Genomic DNA, 19,017 nt, shown 5'->3' on the forward strand with positions numbered 1-19,017 from the left:
TATGTATATAAAACAAAAACTAATCGTACATTTATTTTAAAATGTAGTAAAAAGTAGTAATAAAAAAAAAATAATAATAATAATAATAATATAAATTACTGGTTAACAGCTGATTGAAAAAAAAAATTAGACTACTAAGTCTTGTAATATCATATCTGATAGTGAGTTATAATGATACTGTAATAATTCATACATAAAAGAAATATCGTTAGACTCCATATTACTATAACTTAAGTCATAATTCTGAATATATTGGTTTGTAAATTCATTCCGACGACAAGAAAAAGGTAACCCATTTACATCTGCCATAATTAGTGAATATGCCGTGTCAAAAGTCTTTTGATAACTTGACAATTTTTTTTGTTTTTCAATAATATATAAATCAATACAGTGTTGCAATTGTTTCAAACGGTGTAAATCGATATGTGATAAAGTAATATAATTTTCATTAGAATGTAATATAATTGAAGACTGTTTCACATTAACAGAATAACTTAAATTGTCAGTTATTCTTACACGTTTACATCGAGTTTGCAGATTATCGATAATTGCATTGTAATTATTTTCACACATTAATGTATGCCATTGTTCAAGATCAAGGTTTAAAATCTTTTTAGTTAGTTTACATTCTAATAATATAACGATTGAAATCTTTTTGTTAACAAGCAATCCAACTGTTACACTCTTTTTACCATACGGTCGAATTTCGAATACTGACTTTGAAACAACTGGTAAAATCATATTGTAGCTAGCGGTCTTTAAATTCTTATAGATTTTTTTTTTTTTTTTATTCTAATGAATTACGTTTGTTGAAGTAGTGCTATGATTGTTAGAAAGTTTATCATATACTGATAATATTGCTAAATATAACAACATTTTATACTAAAAATCATAGAGTATATAGAGACGCCCCTATAAATTATACTTTATGACTAAAATTATTAAAAAAAAAAAAAAAAAAAAATGTAAAAGTAAATACGTGACCTAATTTATAAGTGTGGATGGGGTGAGAAGAATTATTAATTATTAATGATTATATACTTACATTAATTTGTATCAAACCTGAAATTAAACCTTATATTATTTAAACAGAACTTCACGCCTTATCCATTAGGTCATGTATTTACAAGATAAAGGATTGAATAATAACACATTTAAGTTGTTTAATAGAATTCGATAATTTATTCGATACCTATTATATAACATTTTTTTTTTTTATAAATCTTAATATACTAACAAGTGGTATCATATGATTCAATTTCACAATTACATTTAGCTTTTCCGCATTTGATTTTTACATATTCAACAAAGTGATTTCCTTTTGATAATAATACATATACAGTATACACATTCCGGATTATGTCTCGAGTGTTCAATCCATGGTATATCGTCTTTTTTCCAATCGTGTAAGACAAGTCCGCAGGAAAAACATTCTACAACGTCTTTTACTCCTCTGTATAAGAAACCACAATCAGCCAATAAATATTTATTTTAAGGTATTTTTGATGGTAATATATCATACGTTTTTAATCTGGATGTAAATGTAATGTATTCCGGATATGTTGGGAATGATTTGTTTCGTACTAAAGAAACTAATGAAGAAATGTCATTGCTAGTTTTTTGTAAGTTCATTTTTTAAATGGCATTGAAAATCAAAATGTATTACTATAAAAAATATATTCTTAAGAGATAGAAAAAATAAACATAAAACACAACTTGGTTTAACGATGGTTAATTAGTTACTAAAATGTAAAGAAAAAAATAATTTTGTTACTAAAGAATTACAGCTCAGTGTAGCCAACATGTATGAGTAATAAATAAATTGTAAATTGTTACTTTTAGTAGTCAGATTGTTACTTTTACAATCACGATTTATCTGATATTTATGAAATCTCTTTGTAAAAAAGGTACTCAGAACATACATTATGGTTTTTGAAAATCAGTGTTTTTAACTGGTACAGCGGAGAAAAAAAAGTTTGAGGGGAAAAGTCTCCCTTAAAATTTTGAAATCTCCGTAGTCAAAAGGTGCTCAGAACATACAAATATATACTACTTATTTCTCTCGTGTAATTCTTCTAAAATTGATATAATTTCATTATTGACACCAGTATTACCAACATTTTGTGATGATGTTAGAAGATTTAATCTAGTTACTAGTTCATTCGGATCGTCATAATAAACTAATTGTGTTTGAGGTATTACATCTTTATATAAACCAGAACCTCTCTTAACCTTTGGGGTTGCAGTAAAATTAAACATTTTTTCATTCTTTGGATCTGTAGTCATAGAACTGTTTGCTGTTGGACGAAATTCAAATGGATCATTTGGTATAGTTGTATTATTATGAATATTACTACGTTTAGTGTTAGATCTAGATAAATGATCGGTAATTTGTGCTAAACTTAATCTAGGAGTTCTTGAGTTATTAATTTTATCTATTTCTTCGTTTAATTGCTTTTCCTCATTTTTCATTCTATCGTATAGAGGTTTTACAACATTCGTCCATTTATGAAACTTTGAGGTTTTAGTTTTCCCATCTGCTTTTAAATGAGCTCGTGAAGTTTTTAAAATGTCGTAATAAGATTCCATATCTTGTAGAGTTGTATTTTTTGGTTCTTTCTCACATAGTAAAGACCATAGTCCTTCAGTCCATGGATAGTATTTATTAAATAACTGTAAGTTACCATGACTAATGCCCGGTTGCATGAAAACAGTTCCGTAAATTGTTGGGCCGATAATATATTGATAGTATAATAATGGAAGTTAAAGAACAGATTGCGTTTCATGAAAGATGTATAAATTGTATCAAATTATCAGGTTATAACCAATTATCAGGTATTCAGTAGTACAAGGTTTTCCCCATAGATATATTAATACGTCTATGGTTTTTCCCATTTGTTCTTGTCCGTTAATTTGATTTTTTCAATTCTCTTTTTTTTTGTTCGAGTGATTTACGTTACATTATAATTTTTCTATTGTATTTTATACTTTTTTACGTCATTGAATTGATTTAATTTACTTTTCTATAGTAATTTATTGCATTAAATAAATAAATAAATTAAATAAATATTTTTTATTGGTTTAATTTAAAAATATTATTTATATAATTAATATGGAAGACGACAAAAAAAGGGGCAAGAACTTTTCTGAAACAGAAAAATCAATTTTAATTGATCTTATTTTGCCATACAAACATATTATTGAAAATATCAAGGTAAGCATAACATGCTTTATTATTATTTACTGTTTATTGATTATATTTTCTACCTATATGATTCTTACTTATACATGATGAAAAAAAATATCCTAATATTTTTGGTCTCACTCCTTAAATGTGTGCGTATATGTATAAAAATGAAGTGCAAAAAATTTGATTCTATAAAATTGTTTATTATTACTAATCGTTACTATGTTACTCGTATTTCCAAAAATATAGTGCTTTTTTACAGTCGAGTCCATATACTTCACGAAACATTGGATATATTAAAAAATGTAATATTATAAAAGTTATAGGTAATTTAATTTAATTTAAAATATATTATAATATAGAAAATGTCGATATTTCTAAAAGTTAACGAAATACTTACGGAAATGTGAAAAATTTTCGTAAATATTGAAAAATTTAAGGAGTTCAAACTTAAACTACAAGTCGGCACGGGTTAACCTTAACCGATTGGTTTCAAATTTTTTTGCAATTCATTTTAATACATATACGCACACATATAGGGGAGGAGACCAAACATTTTTTAAAATCAAAATTAAGGAACACCCTATGACATACCATATTATATCTTTAGTACAAACCTACTTACTTGAGTATCATACTTTATACAAATATTATGATGTATATAATTATAATACAATATTTAGACCGATGGTGCAACAAATAAAGAAAAAGATGCAGCATGGAGTGAAATTGCAAATTCATACAATTGCCAACAAATAACTGGCATCAGAACCATTCGCCAATTAAAATCGGTGTATGATGTTCAAAAAAGAAAGGCTCGAAAAGACAAAAGTGATTATAAGGTACTTATCTAAAATTATTTCAATTAATTTATTGTTTTGAAATATTATGTAAACTAAAATATTGAACACTTTAGGTTGAACTTTATAAAACTGGTGGGGGTCGTAATTTATCAATGTTGTCAAGTACAACAGACAAAGTTATTGGACTCCTAGGTGATCGTTTAGAACCTTTATCTAACCAATATGATTGTGATTCTGACTATCCAAGTATGTATAATAAATTTTATTACAGTTATTAATTCTTAACTGTTAATATTGGTATATTTTACTATTATTTTATAACTTTTAGATGCTAATAACCCACCAGATGAATTCATAATTCAAACATTAAATGAAGAGGATCTATCAGATGACTTACTTAGCAACTCTGATGAAAACTCTTATTTAATTGAGAAACCAGTGACAAAAAAAAGATCACCAGAAATACTTTTAGCACCGAGCAACAAATTGGTAAAAATATTGGACAAACAATCTGTTGCTCATAACGTCAGCACTAGTCATCCTGCAACTGTGGAACAAAATATAAAAAAAAAGCACGAGTCTTCTGCAAAAAAGGTTTATGAAGGACTAAATCTTTTGACTTCCAAACATTTAGATATTATTGAAAATAAAGAAAAGCTAAAGGACAATTTAAATTTGTTAGCATTAAAAAAATCAAAACTACAGTTAGAGATTACAGAAATGGAGCAAAAGATTATGGTCCTAAAATATGATACTGAGCAACAAAAGTGTGCTTCAGAACTCAAGCAAATCAAATTAAAAGAACAAATTCTTGAGTCTGAACTAAGGCAGAATAAAATGAAAAAAACAATTCTTTCAAAACAATTAATAATTAATTTATAAATAATTTATAAGTTGTTCATTTATGTATGTTTGTTATTTTATTATATAGGCATTGCAAGTTGATTTTTATTTAAATTTTATAAACAGAAAATTACCTAAAAATTTCAAATAATCTTTTATTAAGTTATAAAAGAAGTACAAAAAAAATGATGATAGTTTATAGTAACAATAAGTTTTATTATGTTGATTACTTTATAATTTTTATTAATTATTTTGTTTAAATTTTTGTGAATAGGATGTTATTAACATGATTTATTTTTATTTATACATCTAGTTTTTACTTAATTTTAGTTTGTTATATTATAGGTATTTAGTTAATTTTTATTTAAATTGTTTGTTACAAGGAGTTATCTAAAAAATAAATAATAAACTGTTTAGTCCAAAAAATGTTTTAAAAATTAATGCTTATGTCAAGAAAACACAGTATTTATTAAATGTGATCTTTCAGCATTTCCTAACTGATGAATGGGCAAAGTTGGTATCTCTTGAAGTAATTCAATATCAATTACATGATTATCAAATTCTGGAGGTATCTCATCTTTTTCTTTTAGAAGAAAATTATACAGAACTGCCGTAGCAACGATAGTAGCCATAGTAGTACTTAGTTTTGTACGAACTCCAACTGCTAGAACAGGAAATCTTCTCTTTAAAACCCCAAACAATCTTTCCACCACATTCCTTGAACCAATTTGAGCTTTCTACGATATCAAAACAAATAATAGTTTTTTTAAAAAAAAAGCAGTGGCGGTAGGCATAGCAGTAGCCATGTAGATACCTATAGACTATAGTTGTAAGTTATAAATTAGAACACTTTTAGGTAAAAGCACAGAATAGATTGAATGTAAAAGTAAATCAAACTTAACCTGACCACACAAAATAGGAGGTCTAAATTAAAGTGTGGCAATTGCTAGCGTTTAAATGTATTCAAAATATACTTGATATTTGCGTTCTGCGTCAGTTCTTGGATTCAATAAAGGAGTTAGGAGATAATTTCGACAAGGATAACCTCCATCACCAAGCAAATAAGAATTTCCAAACTCATTATTTTCAAATTTTGCTCGTATAAAACTATTATCAAAAATAGTACTATCGTGGACAGATCCAGGCCATCTAAATAAAAATAGGAAAGTAACAAATAACTGAATTATGGATGATTATTTTAATGAAGTTAAAAAAAATTTTAATATACCTCGCTACAATATCCAATATTTTTAAATTGCTATCACATATTGCTTGGACATTGAAAGAGAAATACCCTTTACGATTACGGAACTGCTCGCCGATATCACTTTTAGGTGATTGTATTCTGATATGCGAACAATCTAGTGCACCAATAACACGAGGAAATTGATGTAATCTAAAAAATCCTAATTGAACTTTTTGTTGCTCTGCAACACTACTAGGGAATTGGATAAAGTGTGGACGTAATCGAGTAATTTCTATGGACACTGTTTTAATAACTCTACAAACAGTAGATTTATGAACCTGAATATGATCACCTAACACCATCTATAATTAAAAATTGTAGGTACTGTATTTCTTATTTATAAATTATACAATTTTTGTTTTTAAAAAATACTTGGAATGCTCCAGTTGCATAGTAACGCAAAGCAATCAAAAGTTGAAGTACAGGTGATAGAGATGAACTTCTATTTGTCTTATGTTTAATAGAGTCACCGATCATATGCAAAAGTATCATAAATGTTTCTTTCGACAATCTATTAACAGCGAATGACACAATTAATTAAAAAACTATAAAACTCAACAAAATGAGAACACAAAAGACTTAAAAAAATTTAAACCTAAAGCGATACTTGAAGTCCAAGTCGTCATAGTCCTGCAACGGATTAGACCTATCCCTAAACAGCCTTGGTCTTGGAAGATTTATTAAAATTTGAAGAATCATATCTTCATCAGAATCATCAGACGACGATGACGAAGACATTGCAATTAATTATTTAAATTAAAAATTTAAACAGTTCTGCAAATTTTACAGACCCGAATTCAGACCTATAACTTATCGAACTGATAACGGTTTATCGGTCTTTTATTTATCGATTTTACAGAACGGTTTTATTTTTACAGAACCGATAACGACTTATCGGTTCTGTAAATTTTCATGCAACTGGGCATAAAAGTTACAGAGTAGCCTCCTATTTTATATGAATCACTGGCTTTATCATAATACATACCATATGATTTATCATATCGTTTTGATGTAGGACGTTTATTGAAAAAATTTGAAAATGATGAATTTTATTCGTTATCATTATCATCATCACTAACGTCTGAAGTTTCCGGTTTTATTTCATCAGCCGGTTGTGTATTCTTTTCTGTTTGGTTGCTCAATGGTTCTATTATTGGTTTAAATGCTTCACGAAAATAGTTGTCGGAATCTATGATACCACGTTTCATTTCCATTATTTTTCGTTTTATATTTTTTTTTGAGGTTATTAAATTTTCCAATAAAACTTTTTCTTTAATCATTTCAAATAATAATGTGAATATAACTGTATCGTATGACTATTGACAACACAATGTATATAATTTCAGTTATACTTTATATTTATATTTATACTTACATTTATTTTATTTTAATAAAAGTATGAAAACCACATCTATATCTTCCTTCATTCATTTCCCGAGTTTTATCAATAACCATAAACCCATAATCACTATGATTCCAACATAAATGAGAAATTTTCCGAAATTCAATGAAATCCATATCTGTAGACGAATGATCATTGAATATATGTCGTAAATTTGTATCTTCTTGTTTTAGTATTATTAAAAAATTTGAGTTATCTCTTACTAACTGTTTTGGTATTTTAGAATATGTTTGTGCTAAATAAAATACTGAACTAGCACCTGAATGTCTACAAATTGAGTAGTATTCTCTGATTACTGACTGCGGACCACATATGACGTCATCAAAAATTAAAATGGAATTTTTTTTAGTTAAGTTTGGTTTTATAACTTTATCAGCACTTGTAAAAATGAAAAAAATAGCACCTTATATATCATCTATTATTTTTTTTAACAAAACATATTTTTCTTGATTTGAGGTTTTAGAGTATAGATAAATATTTTCAAATCTTAACCCGCTTTCATGGGTAATTAAATTATACATTATATTTGTTTTTCCTGAACCACTAGGACAAACTAATATAGCACGTATGGTATCAGGTAATAATGATCCATGTTTTGATGGTTTTTTTTCTATCTGAACATCAACATTTGTAATATCTAATTTATCTTTCTGCTCAATCAAGTTCATTTTTTCGTATAAATACTCATGCATTTTTACTTTATAATCAGTTATAAATGATACGTTCAACTCATAAGTGTAAATCAGGTAAGACTGGTAAAGGATTTGTAAACTCACTTATAAATAGGCATCCGTTTGAAGCTCGTATTTCAAACTATTAAATATTGTTGACATGGTGCAAAATTAAAAAAAGTGACTAGATTGTGTTGATAAAGGAATAAACCCGTTGGATACTGCATGTTACGATCACGATATTTTGCATGCAACTAGAAAACATTTAGAAGATAGACATGAAGTGTTAGAACTTCGGACTTGGGAAAGATTTAAAGCAAAAGATACACCTAGAAATAGAAAATCGTTGCGTACACCGTAATAAACGCAATGAAAGCTAAAAGAAAAATAGGAATGGGTTGTAAACGTAAACGGAAACGTACTACAAAAAGAAAAAGAAATGGTATACTGTTAACGAAAAAAAAAATACGTTAAAAAAAATGTTGGTAAAAGGTTGATTTTAACACCAGGTCAGTCAGGAGGTGCAATTCCCTTAATACCTATTTTTGCAGGATTATTAGCACTTGGTAGTTTAATGTCTGGAAGTGCCAGTGTGTATAATGCAATACAAAATTCAAAAAGAAAGAAAGGTAATGGATTATATTTAAATAATAATGGATCAAGGAAAAAAAACTGATGAATACGCTACCTAACAGACCACTAACTTCTAGAGATATTATAAAATATGTTGCAAAGTTTAATATCAGTCATTTCCGCGGAGTATTTTCACGTGATAACCTACCTAAAAAACCTCTCGCAATCGAATGTGGTATATTAAACTTAGACGTATCTTCCGGTAATGGAAGTCATTGGGTAGCGTTTTATAAAATTAAAGATAAGGTTGAATATTTTGATAGCTTCGGTGATTTACCTCCACCGATTTAACTACAAATTTATTTTAAAGGAAACAAAATTAAATATAACTACACAAATTATCAAGATTTTAATTCATTTAATTGTGGACACTTATGTCTTAATTTTTTACAATGCAAGAATCAGTTACTTTAAGTTTATCTGGTAATAAAACCACATTATCTATAGGTTATTGTCCACCAATTGATGTATACGATGACTCGGAAATTGCTTTGTTTATTTTGCAAACATATAATACATTTGCAAACATAAACGAAACTAATAACAACTTTGAAATATATTTAGAAAACTCCAATCGTTTAGTTTACTAAATAATAATAAATTTCCAATCTGTTCTATCACACTGAAAAAGGGGTGTTACGATATTAAGGATATCAAAAATCAAATTTTGATAAAGATTACTTTGGAATAAAATCGACAGAGAAAATAACTTTTGATATCGGGATTGATCAAATAGATTTTAGAACAACCATATTCAGTAATGGTATAATACGTTTTAACGTAAAGAACAGTATAGGACTTTTTTGGGGTTTGAAAAAAAAAATTATGAACCACACAATATGCACATTGAGGGTCATCGATCACAGAAAGTGACAAATTTAATCAGTGTTAACTCAATAAAAGTAATGTGTAATATAGCTCAAGGTTCATTCAACAACCACATGTCAAGTCATTCAATTTATGAGTTTTCCCCTAGTGAGAAAATAGGGTCTAAGCTGATTCAAACACCAAATAACCTAATATATTACAAATTAAATAAAACAAATATCGATTCAATAACTATACAATTAGTTGATCAAGATCATAATCCAATAAACAATTTAGGTGAGAAATTAATAATCAATCTACATATTAAACGTTACGGATCTTAATATGGGATTAAAATTTAATATAAGCCCATTACATAAAATAAATCTTGTTAGTCAAAAGACTAAAGCGGTACCGGTAACATCGAATAAAGTAAAAAAATAACAACGAAAAATAAAACAATTTTAAAGGCTTTAGGTTATAAATTAAAGCAGAATGCCTGAAAGTGATATTTTAGATATAAGTTCGCCGTTTGAAACCGATTCTAAAATTACGAAAATCGAATATCATTCATATACACCGTATACAACTTCATTTAATAATAGCGATGAAATACGTATATCAATTCAACAAACAGATGTTTATCCATATCTGAATGAAAGCTTTATATATTTAGAAGGTCAAGTATCAGATGCTGGAAAAGTAAAACTTACTAATAACGGTTTTTCCTATCTCTTTGATCAAATATGACTTGAAATCAATGGAATAGAAGTAGATAGAACACGTGTACTTGGTATTACCAGTTCGTTAAAAGGTTATCTATCAGGTACACCTGATAATTATAATTGTTATGAAAATGCTGGTTGGATTTTTAAAAATAGTTCAAACCCAGCAAATAATAATGGAGAATTTAGTGCATGCATTCCGTTGAAATATTGGTTAGGTCTATTTGAAGACTTTAAAAAGATATTAGTTAATTCTAGATTAGAACTAATATTAACTCGATGTCATAACGATTTAAACGCTCTAAAGGTAATAACCAGTGCAAGTACAAATTCTGGAAAAGTTGATTTGAATAAAATAGTTTGGAAGGTTCCACATATTACTGTTGATGATGAAGAAAGGTTAAAATTATTAAAACTTATTGAAAAAGAAAAAAGTTTGTTTATCCCGTTCAGATCTTTTGAAACTTTTGAATATCCTGAACTCGGAACCACAAAAAAAGTAGTGTGGAACTTGAAGACAGCATCAAAATTAGAAAAACCACGATTTATCATAATTGGATTACAAAAAGGACGTAAAAATTCGTTAGAAAAAGATTGTAGTATATTTGATCACTGTAATATAACAAACGTTCAAGTATTTCTTAACTCAATAGCTTATCCATATGATAATTTGAATTTAGATTTTACGAAAAATAATTTCACCTTATTATATGATATGTATACATCGTTTCAAGAATGGTACTATGAAAAAAAATATACGAAACCCCTTATTAAGTCCCTCTACTTTTCTATCGAACGCTCCAATTGTAGTTATCGATACTTCAAAACAGAACGATTCGGCTACAGCATCATCAGTAGATGTGCAATTGGAAATTGAAGCATCGGAATCTCTTACAGGTGTAACTGCTTATTGTTTATTAATTCATGATCGCATTGTTGAATATGTACCTTTTACTAGAGAAGTAAGAAAACTAGTGTGAATAATATTAAAAATCTGATTTATTTAAAATACTTGATGTTAAATACTATTAATTAATTTAAAATAAATAAACAAAATGATAATAAAAAAAATGATTTTATTTATTTCAGAAATGTAAACGAAAATGATTCGTTTAACTAATAACTAATCATGTTTTATTTTCAGTAAAAGTAATAGGAAGATTTTTATACTGAAGAAGGACATTCCGCTTTAAACATTTTTCGTGTCCTTATAAAAATGGAGCCAAACGCCTCATGGTTTCCCTGAAACAACGTGGGGCGACTGGCTTCATTTTACAGCGGGAATTTCTTGCATTGCAAGGGGACAATACCCCCTCAAACTTTTTTCATCTCCGCATACTTATACTACTGAGTAGGGGTCACTGTAATATATTTGTTAAATTTTAATTCGCAATAATATATCATTAATCATTCATTCATTATTTAAATAAAATATTTCAATACAAATGTATAATATCCGAAATTTAATTTGTATGGAAATAAAACACGAAAAATATTTTATTCGAAAACATTATGTCCGAAAATGATACAGCAGCCGAAAATAAATTGTTGGAAAATAATGTCCCCAAAACGTAGTTTATCCAAAAAGTATAACCTAACATTCTAAAATATTTTCTTTAAAATAATTATCGGATGAAATATTTTCATGTAGGTAAACTGAGTAGTGAGTACCTACAGCATAGTGCATAGGCGTACAATTGTGCAAAGATTTTGTTAGCAGGGACACAGGAATTCAGTGGCGTCATTTGGTAGGGGGGCAAGGTGGGCATTTGCCTCCCCCCCTTGTCATCAGCGGGCCGCTGGTGGCCTACTAACGGGTCGGTCGACCCGGCTGGCCTGGGCCGGGTATATGGTGCTAGTTTTGGGTCGCAAGCCCCCAAACATGATTCATGACATTCATGTCATTGCTAAATAAAATATAACCACGATTCGTGGTTCGAACTTTTTACGTAAATAATTATAAGGTATCTGACATCTGTATTGTGTATGTGCAGTTGTGGACTGGACGAGCGGGATACCGGGTTTCCCGCCTTCCCTGTGGGCCGCTGTTCGTATAAAATTTATATTTATTAATATTATTGTGAAATTATTAATTAAAATGTTATCGAATAACTAATAAGTTATAAGTATATAATATTATTCAGCATAAAAACCCAGATTTCTTATTAATTTAAAATGCGTGACCGGCTTGTGTTCGTCCGGTCCGGGCTTGTTGACAACTCATTGTTATAAGTTTAAAAATAGAATTGAAAATAATTATTTTATGTTATCATAGTGGATATTAAACAGAGTAATAAGAACCTTCCTTGTTTATTGTTTATTGGTTCACTGTTCGACTAGCCCTTATTCATACTTGACGTTCCTTTCAGTTTTATAATTTATTCATTTCCGGATTACTTTTTATGTAATAAGTTTTTTTTTTAATTATGGGCCGGTAAAAACTTTTGCCCCCCCCTTTTAAAACCTGAAATGACGCCACTGCGCAGGATAATATGCGGCATTGCGACTGATAAAATGTGCCCCTACTATCATGATTAAATGCTCGTAAAATCAATGTACATGACAGGCTCTATTACACAGGGGATAGTAGTGGGGTATACAGTGATAGAGGGTGCAAAAACCTCGGGACCATACTACTTGCGTCCGAAATTATTATCAGTAGGTGAGTTGCGTCCCGCAAAAAAAAGATTCAAAAAGGTCATAGCGTATTTGCGTCCCGGTATACCTTTTTCTATGACCTAATTGCGTCCCGAAAATATCGATATAATCGATATAAAAATGTACATTGATGATACAAATTTAATACAAATAAAAATGGTTATAATAAATTATCAGTTCAATTCAATTGCAATAATAATAATATAAAAATTCATGTTATACATTTTGTCATAATAAATATAGTATAATATAATAAAAAAATCATATGTTATAAATTATTATATTGGTTGAAATTTAAATGAAACGTTAATTATAAAATTTAATGGTGAAATATCGTTATTTTAAAACTTTCAATTTGTTTATTTAAGTAATCTAATTTTAAATGTTTTTTTTTCTATAATCTTTCTTTTGAGTATTAACGCTATTAATTAAGACATATGTATTAATTAAGTTATTAATATAATATACTATTACATTACAATTTATGAATTATCGATTTTAGTGACACGATATTATCGATTTTAATGATTTTTGAAGATAATATCGATGATAATAATATGGCTGACTTGCGTCCCCCAAAACGGGACGCAACTTACCGGTCAAATTTACTACCTGAAAAATATATTTTTTTTTTGGGACGCAAGTAACATACAGCCAAAACCTCATCCATCCACTATTTCTGGATCTACCCCTGGTCAAGGTTAGACACTGGACAGTATCGTCGATACAAATATCTCGATACAATTTTATGAAGTATCTAATATCGTGTATCGTGATACTGTGATAGGTATATTTTTAGAAAATGTATCGAATATTTCATAAAATAATTTTGTAAAAAAATACTCAATACTTTTATGTGATACTTTGAAAAATTATTTTTTTACGATAGCTATCAAACGTTTCGTTTTTCGTATACAATGATATTAAATCATTAAATTCAGATTTATACCATCCAATAAACAGTGACCCACTTGTAATTTACTGTACAACAGTGCGACATCCACAGAACCACTTAACCGCTTTTTATTAAATATATTAAGCGTTAAAACGATAATATAATATAATACCTAACTTCATTTTTTTATACAATTTTGGTGTACAATATTGTTATTATTTATTACATAGGTGAACTATACTAGATCACAAATATGATACCTATACGACGTATCATAAGGTAAATAATATGATCTAAGATTATACAACTTATAAGGCCCGGGACTTGATGATCTAAAAATATATAAAAAATGCATAAATGTTAAAAAATGATATTAAAAATGTATATTTTACTGTAAAAATTGTTAAATAGGTATTGTTTTGATACAAAAATTAAAATATTAAAATTATTATATTATATTATTATTCTATTATTTATTACAAATTATTTTTATTTAACTAAATAAAACTATGTATTAAAAAATACTACAGATTATTAAATAAAATATGAAGATCGTGATAACAACAAAAAAAGATAATGAACGTTGATAATCGACAAGCTAATGGAAACTGCATGTGTTACATTAAAATGTATCTTTCAGTAAGAAAAATGCAAATACATGTAAAAAAAGTCGGCAAGTGGGTACCGCTCTGCTGTACATTAGGAGGTGGGGTGGACCTCGGACTAGGGTAGGTTAAATTTGAATGCAATGATGGGTATCATTGTATACGAAAAACGATTCTGAACGGAGATGATTTGTCAGTCTAGAATATTTAACGTTAGATATAAATACAATCAATTTTATGAATTTTGAACCACAAATTAATTTGCAAAATATACTCATGATTTTGACGAATTTTTGTCAAAATTTGAACTTCAAATGCTAATAAAAAAAAATTGTGGCCATGTATTCTTATAATTTTTAATCACTATAAGAATAACATATGAGGAACTTTGTATACAATTTTCAAGTATTTTGAGAGGGTCAAAAAAATATTATCGACACTTCAAAAAAAATTTTTCAGAAAAATTGAAAATTTCAGTTGTCTATAAATAGCTCAAAAAACTGAAAATATTTTGAAAATTAAATCATGTAAAGAAACTGCCAATCTAAATAACTGGTGAAATTTTCAAGTATCTATGACATATTTTTCGAATAATAACAAATATTTAAAATCGTTTGAGGATAAATCGTTATCGTTACGATATTTCGTAAAAATTTAAAATTCAAACGCACTTAAAATTTTTCCTATAATGATGCTTCGAGTTTGCTCTATAGATACTTGAAGGAAAACTTATGAAAAACTTGGTGTTGTATTTTTAATCCTTAGTTATAAAAGAAAAAAATTTTATGATTTTTCAACTTCAAAATTACTTGCAAATTTTCGCGTTTTCGACAGATTTCGTAAAAATTTGAACTAAACGCTTATAAAAAAAAATTGTGACTAACGATTTTTAATTTTTTTTAGCTACAATAAGAACAACTCATAAAGAACCTTGTACTAATTTTTTTTTGGTCATCCAAAAATTTTTACCGACACTTCAAAAAAAAAATTCGCATAAAAATCGAAAATTTTAGTGGTCTATAAATAACTCAAAAAAAGTCAAAAATTATTGAAAATTTAACTGTATATAGATAACACTAACATAAACATTTGGTGAAAATTTCAAGTATATACAGTGATTAGTTTTTGAGTTACAACCATATAAAAAAATCGATTCGGTCAAAAACTGGTTTTGCGTAAAAATTCCCGTTTTCCCGTCATTTTTTTTTGTTTTTCTTGATTTTTTTTGAAAACTGTTGGAAAATGTTTACTTTTTACCTCTATAATGCATCAAGGATATTCATTTTTCCATCGGAAACCACCCCCGAAGTTTAAAAAAAACATACATCATTGTATAATCAATACATTCATCACTCCGTTCAGAATCTATAAGTACAAAAATGAATAAAATGCAACACAAATACTATAAAATAACCAGAAAGCATAAAATTCCCTAAAAATGCAATAAAAAATTGTGCCATTAAATTTTATACTTCATGAATAACATTTCTGTATAGACGAGCATAGGTTAGGTTAGGTAATGCTCAATTACATAGCATTAGGCAAATGCATCAAGTTCCGCGCCCTACTTATAAGTATAAGTTTTGTTCAAATAGTGTAGCTTATTAGCCACTTAGGTATCTACTAGTAGGAGGAAGTAATGCGAAAGCAGTCCCCTCGCGGTCGTCGATTTAAACAGCAAAAAAAAAAGGTATCTATATACTAGTAAAATTATAGGATACATCACCAAAAACACATCGTTTTAACTTTTAACACTATGTGTAGGTAACTAAGATATAAAAGTCTTGTCATTACTTAATCTTTATAAATATAAAAAATGAAAACTGAATTAACATTTAAAATGTAGGTAGGTAAGTACTGGGTATATATACCTAGTACCGATGCACATAATTATAAATTTCAATATCTAAATCAACAAAATAAACATGATTTGTAAAATTAAACAGTAGTTAATACTTAACAAGAAGTTTAGTCAAATTAAAATTATTTATTTATTATTATTAATATAAAATATAAGTATATCATTATTCATTACCTCTGTTTAAACTTTCTGCGAAGTTAACTAAATGTTGACTTATGCTTAATTTTAACAATGTTCTTATTTTGTAATTTATAATAATTACCTATAGGTACCTACGTTGTTTGAAACGTAACATAGGCGTTTAGGATTTCGGTGAACAAGGGTATAGAAGCATAATATACAATATCTCCGAATAATTTTTAATTTGTGCAGGGCTGTTAAAGGAGGTATAATTAATATTTATAAAACAATTATAAATTACATTATTTTTTTAAAAAAAATAGTTATCATACAAAATACTGGTGAACCTTTTTCTGCTGTATGTAGTAGTATTGAAGGCGCAATTTGGGGGGGGGGGACTTGGGAGGATTAGCCCCTCCAAAAATTTGTATTTTAATTGAAGTATTAAATACTTCATTAATCATCTAATCTACTAATACAGTAAACGTTGTTTGAAGAAATTATTTTATAAAATTTAAATCAAGATTCATTACAATATTATTCGCGTGTTTTCCATAGAAGATATAAAGACATCGAATATCGGATCCACCCACAAAACGGCAGAACATAATAATATGGGCTTAATAACAGAATTACAAATAAGTAATTCTAAGCGACATGCTACTTTTAGGGACTGGCCCCATTTTACATGTCCAAGGTGTCGAAGATAGTTTTTGGTTTAATAGACAAGTCCAGTTTCTCCAAAGGGTTGGGCGGGGTGTCGGTAATTACTGGTCGGCTTGCTCCAGATGCACACAGGACTCATGTAATAATTAATAATTTCTTAATTAGCTACCTACTTGTTAGTTGTTACATACACATGAAAGAATTTTTTTTTAAACACATAATTTATTAAATATTCATTTAATTAATTGTGAATTAAAATTAAAAACTAAAAACAGTAAATTAAATAATTAAAATTAATTCAACTTATATTAATTTTTTCCTTGATTTCAAAATTGTATTTAAGTACAAATACAAATAAATCTATTCAGAAAGTATTTAAGAACAATTAATACAAATAATTGGCATGTATATAAATACTTTTGAAATACTTTTTCATTTTACATAATAAACGTCGGGTTTTTGTCTTTAACGTAAAAAAATCAATCGTTCATAACTTGTAAACTATTATTATTAGATCATACAGCTCTATTTTGTGATCGGGCCACAAACTAAATAATAAAAGTTATAAACAACACAGTCACACTGCACACAGCTGTAATACATTTAGGTAGTTATTCTTGAATTGTTGGTGATTATATTATAATAAATATAATATGACATATTATACATATTATAATTATATAATAATTAATAAATAATTAATTATTGTGTAATTTAATTCCAGAATTTAAACTTTTTGGGATTTAATTATCTATCTGGAATTTGAAAAATTAGGGTCTACGCCCTACGGTATCACTTTCTATCACGTGCTTTCTATAAAAGTACATTCTGTGATTATAATTTCATCTTTAAAAGTTTAAACTATGGAATTTAATTTTCTGGAAAATTATGGTCTACGTTATCAATTTCTGTAAAACTATGTTCTGTGATTGTAGTTTCAGGTTTTCAACTTTCTGGGATTATATTTCTGGGACATATTTTATGTTCATTTTATTTTAAATATAAAATCAATTCTGGAACATTAATTTTCAGTTATTTATTTTTCTGTAATTTTATTTTCTATAATTTTTATTTTCTGTCATGTTATTTTTCTGTTAAATTTAATTTCTGGATTACTAACGTTCTGTTCATTTATTTTCTGGGAAATTATGCGTGCCCAAAAATATCATAAATCTTGACAAAATATTTCCTATTAAAAATCACGATGAATTAGTCATTGGAAACCAAAATTAAGACTGATGAAATCTTTAGAAATACATTGGTATTATATTTTGTTTAATTCTTATAATTTTCCTCTATTATACAATTATCTTGTAAAATGTGTTTATTTTTTAGGTAACTCAGTTATCGGTGCTAATAGATGTTAATGATCTTGGAAATAGTGTTCGAAGAATTGTTTCAAGAATGTTAAATGATGTTTTACTCTCCAACTATTCGTTACATGGATTTAAATCAAAGCTATGTTTTTCAGGCTTACATACCTATCGAGTTATTATAGGTAAAACATTAAACTTTGACTTGTTTGGTACAATATAACTAAAACAAATAATCAGTATAGATAGTTGATAGTTATTATAATTAAATATTGAAATATGCTGCATTTTATCAAATGTGATATTTCTTATATTATTAATCTAATATCTTATTATTATTGTATATTGAATATTCTAGATGCTATACGAGTTAACGTGAAGTTCAGTGTTGTTCCTGAAAAAGAAATAGATAATTCATTAAGAATTTGGATATCCCATGCTCCCTTCCGTATCAAAAAGGTATCACAAAAACAAGAAAAATTCTCGAAAAGCCTTTTATAAAGTTTATAATCATTATTATTATATTATTTACATTTTTTTTAAATTCTTAAATTTGTATATATTTTGAAGTTAACAGTTTAT

General features: G+C 27.5%; 3 protein-coding genes and 1 pseudogene across 3 annotated transcripts; 2 read left to right on the plus strand and 2 right to left on the minus strand.

Moving 5' to 3' along the window:
* Positions 1-1,961: 1,961 nt before the first annotated feature.
* On the minus strand, positions 1,962-2,647 carry LOC126554846 (uncharacterized). Its single transcript, XM_050209863.1, has 2 exons — positions 2,358-2,647; positions 1,962-2,297 (listed from the first exon to the last, which is right to left on the minus strand). The coding sequence occupies exons 1-2, from the start codon at positions 2,587-2,589 to the stop codon at positions 2,050-2,052; spliced, it is 480 nt and encodes a 159-aa protein (XP_050065820.1). The 5' UTR covers positions 2,590-2,647; the 3' UTR covers positions 1,962-2,049.
* Positions 2,648-3,112: 465 nt separating this feature from the next.
* LOC126554847 (myb/SANT-like DNA-binding domain-containing protein 3) lies at positions 3,113-5,123 on the plus strand. The gene is made up of 5 exons (XM_050209864.1): positions 3,113-3,214; positions 3,871-4,029; positions 4,104-4,236; positions 4,319-4,817; positions 5,108-5,123. Exons 1-5 carry the CDS (start codon positions 3,113-3,115, stop codon positions 5,121-5,123), a joined length of 909 nt encoding a protein of 302 aa, XP_050065821.1.
* A 159-nt stretch (positions 5,124-5,282) lies between these two features.
* Positions 5,283-6,817, minus strand: LOC126554848 (putative nuclease HARBI1). Its single transcript, XM_050209865.1, has 5 exons — positions 6,687-6,817; positions 6,452-6,590; positions 6,135-6,381; positions 5,808-5,929; positions 5,283-5,570 (listed from the first exon to the last, which is right to left on the minus strand). Exons 1-5 carry the CDS (start codon positions 6,815-6,817, stop codon positions 5,283-5,285), a joined length of 927 nt encoding a protein of 308 aa, XP_050065822.1.
* Positions 6,818-11,060: 4,243 nt separating this feature from the next.
* On the plus strand, positions 11,061-18,936 carry LOC126554849 (uncharacterized; annotated as a pseudogene).
* The last annotated feature ends 81 nt before the right edge of the window (positions 18,937-19,017 follow it).

Source organism: Aphis gossypii, unplaced genomic scaffold, assembly GCF_020184175.1.
Source record: "Aphis gossypii isolate Hap1 unplaced genomic scaffold, ASM2018417v2 Contig00626, whole genome shotgun sequence".
NCBI lineage: Eukaryota > Metazoa > Arthropoda > Insecta > Hemiptera > Aphididae > Aphis > Aphis gossypii.

Bases quoted from the DNA above. Each gene is read 5' to 3' on its own strand.
- LOC126554846 (XM_050209863.1), bottom strand. From the start codon at position 2,589: ATGGAATCTTATTACGACATTTTAAAAACTTCACGAGCTCATTTAAAA. The intron at 2,298-2,357 runs GTAGTAATATTC...TTCGTCCAACAG, and splicing joins ATCTAGATCTAACACTAAAC to CAAACAGTTCTATGACTACA.
- LOC126554847 (XM_050209864.1), top strand. From the start codon at position 3,113: ATGGAAGACGACAAAAAAAGGGGCAAGAACTTTTCTGAAACAGAAAAA. The intron at 3,215-3,870 runs GTAAGCATAACA...TACAATATTTAG, and splicing joins ATATTATTGAAAATATCAAG to ACCGATGGTGCAACAAATAA. The intron at 4,030-4,103 runs GTACTTATCTAA...TGAACACTTTAG, and splicing joins AAGACAAAAGTGATTATAAG to GTTGAACTTTATAAAACTGG.
- LOC126554848 (XM_050209865.1), bottom strand. From the start codon at position 6,817: ATGTCTTCGTCATCGTCGTCTGATGATTCTGATGAAGATATGATTCTT. The intron at 6,591-6,686 runs GTATCGCTTTAG...CGCTGTTAATAG, and splicing joins TATGACGACTTGGACTTCAA to ATTGTCGAAAGAAACATTTA. The intron at 5,930-6,134 runs GTAAAGGGTATT...GTTTTATACGAG, and splicing joins CGGCGAGCAGTTCCGTAATC to CAAAATTTGAAAATAATGAG.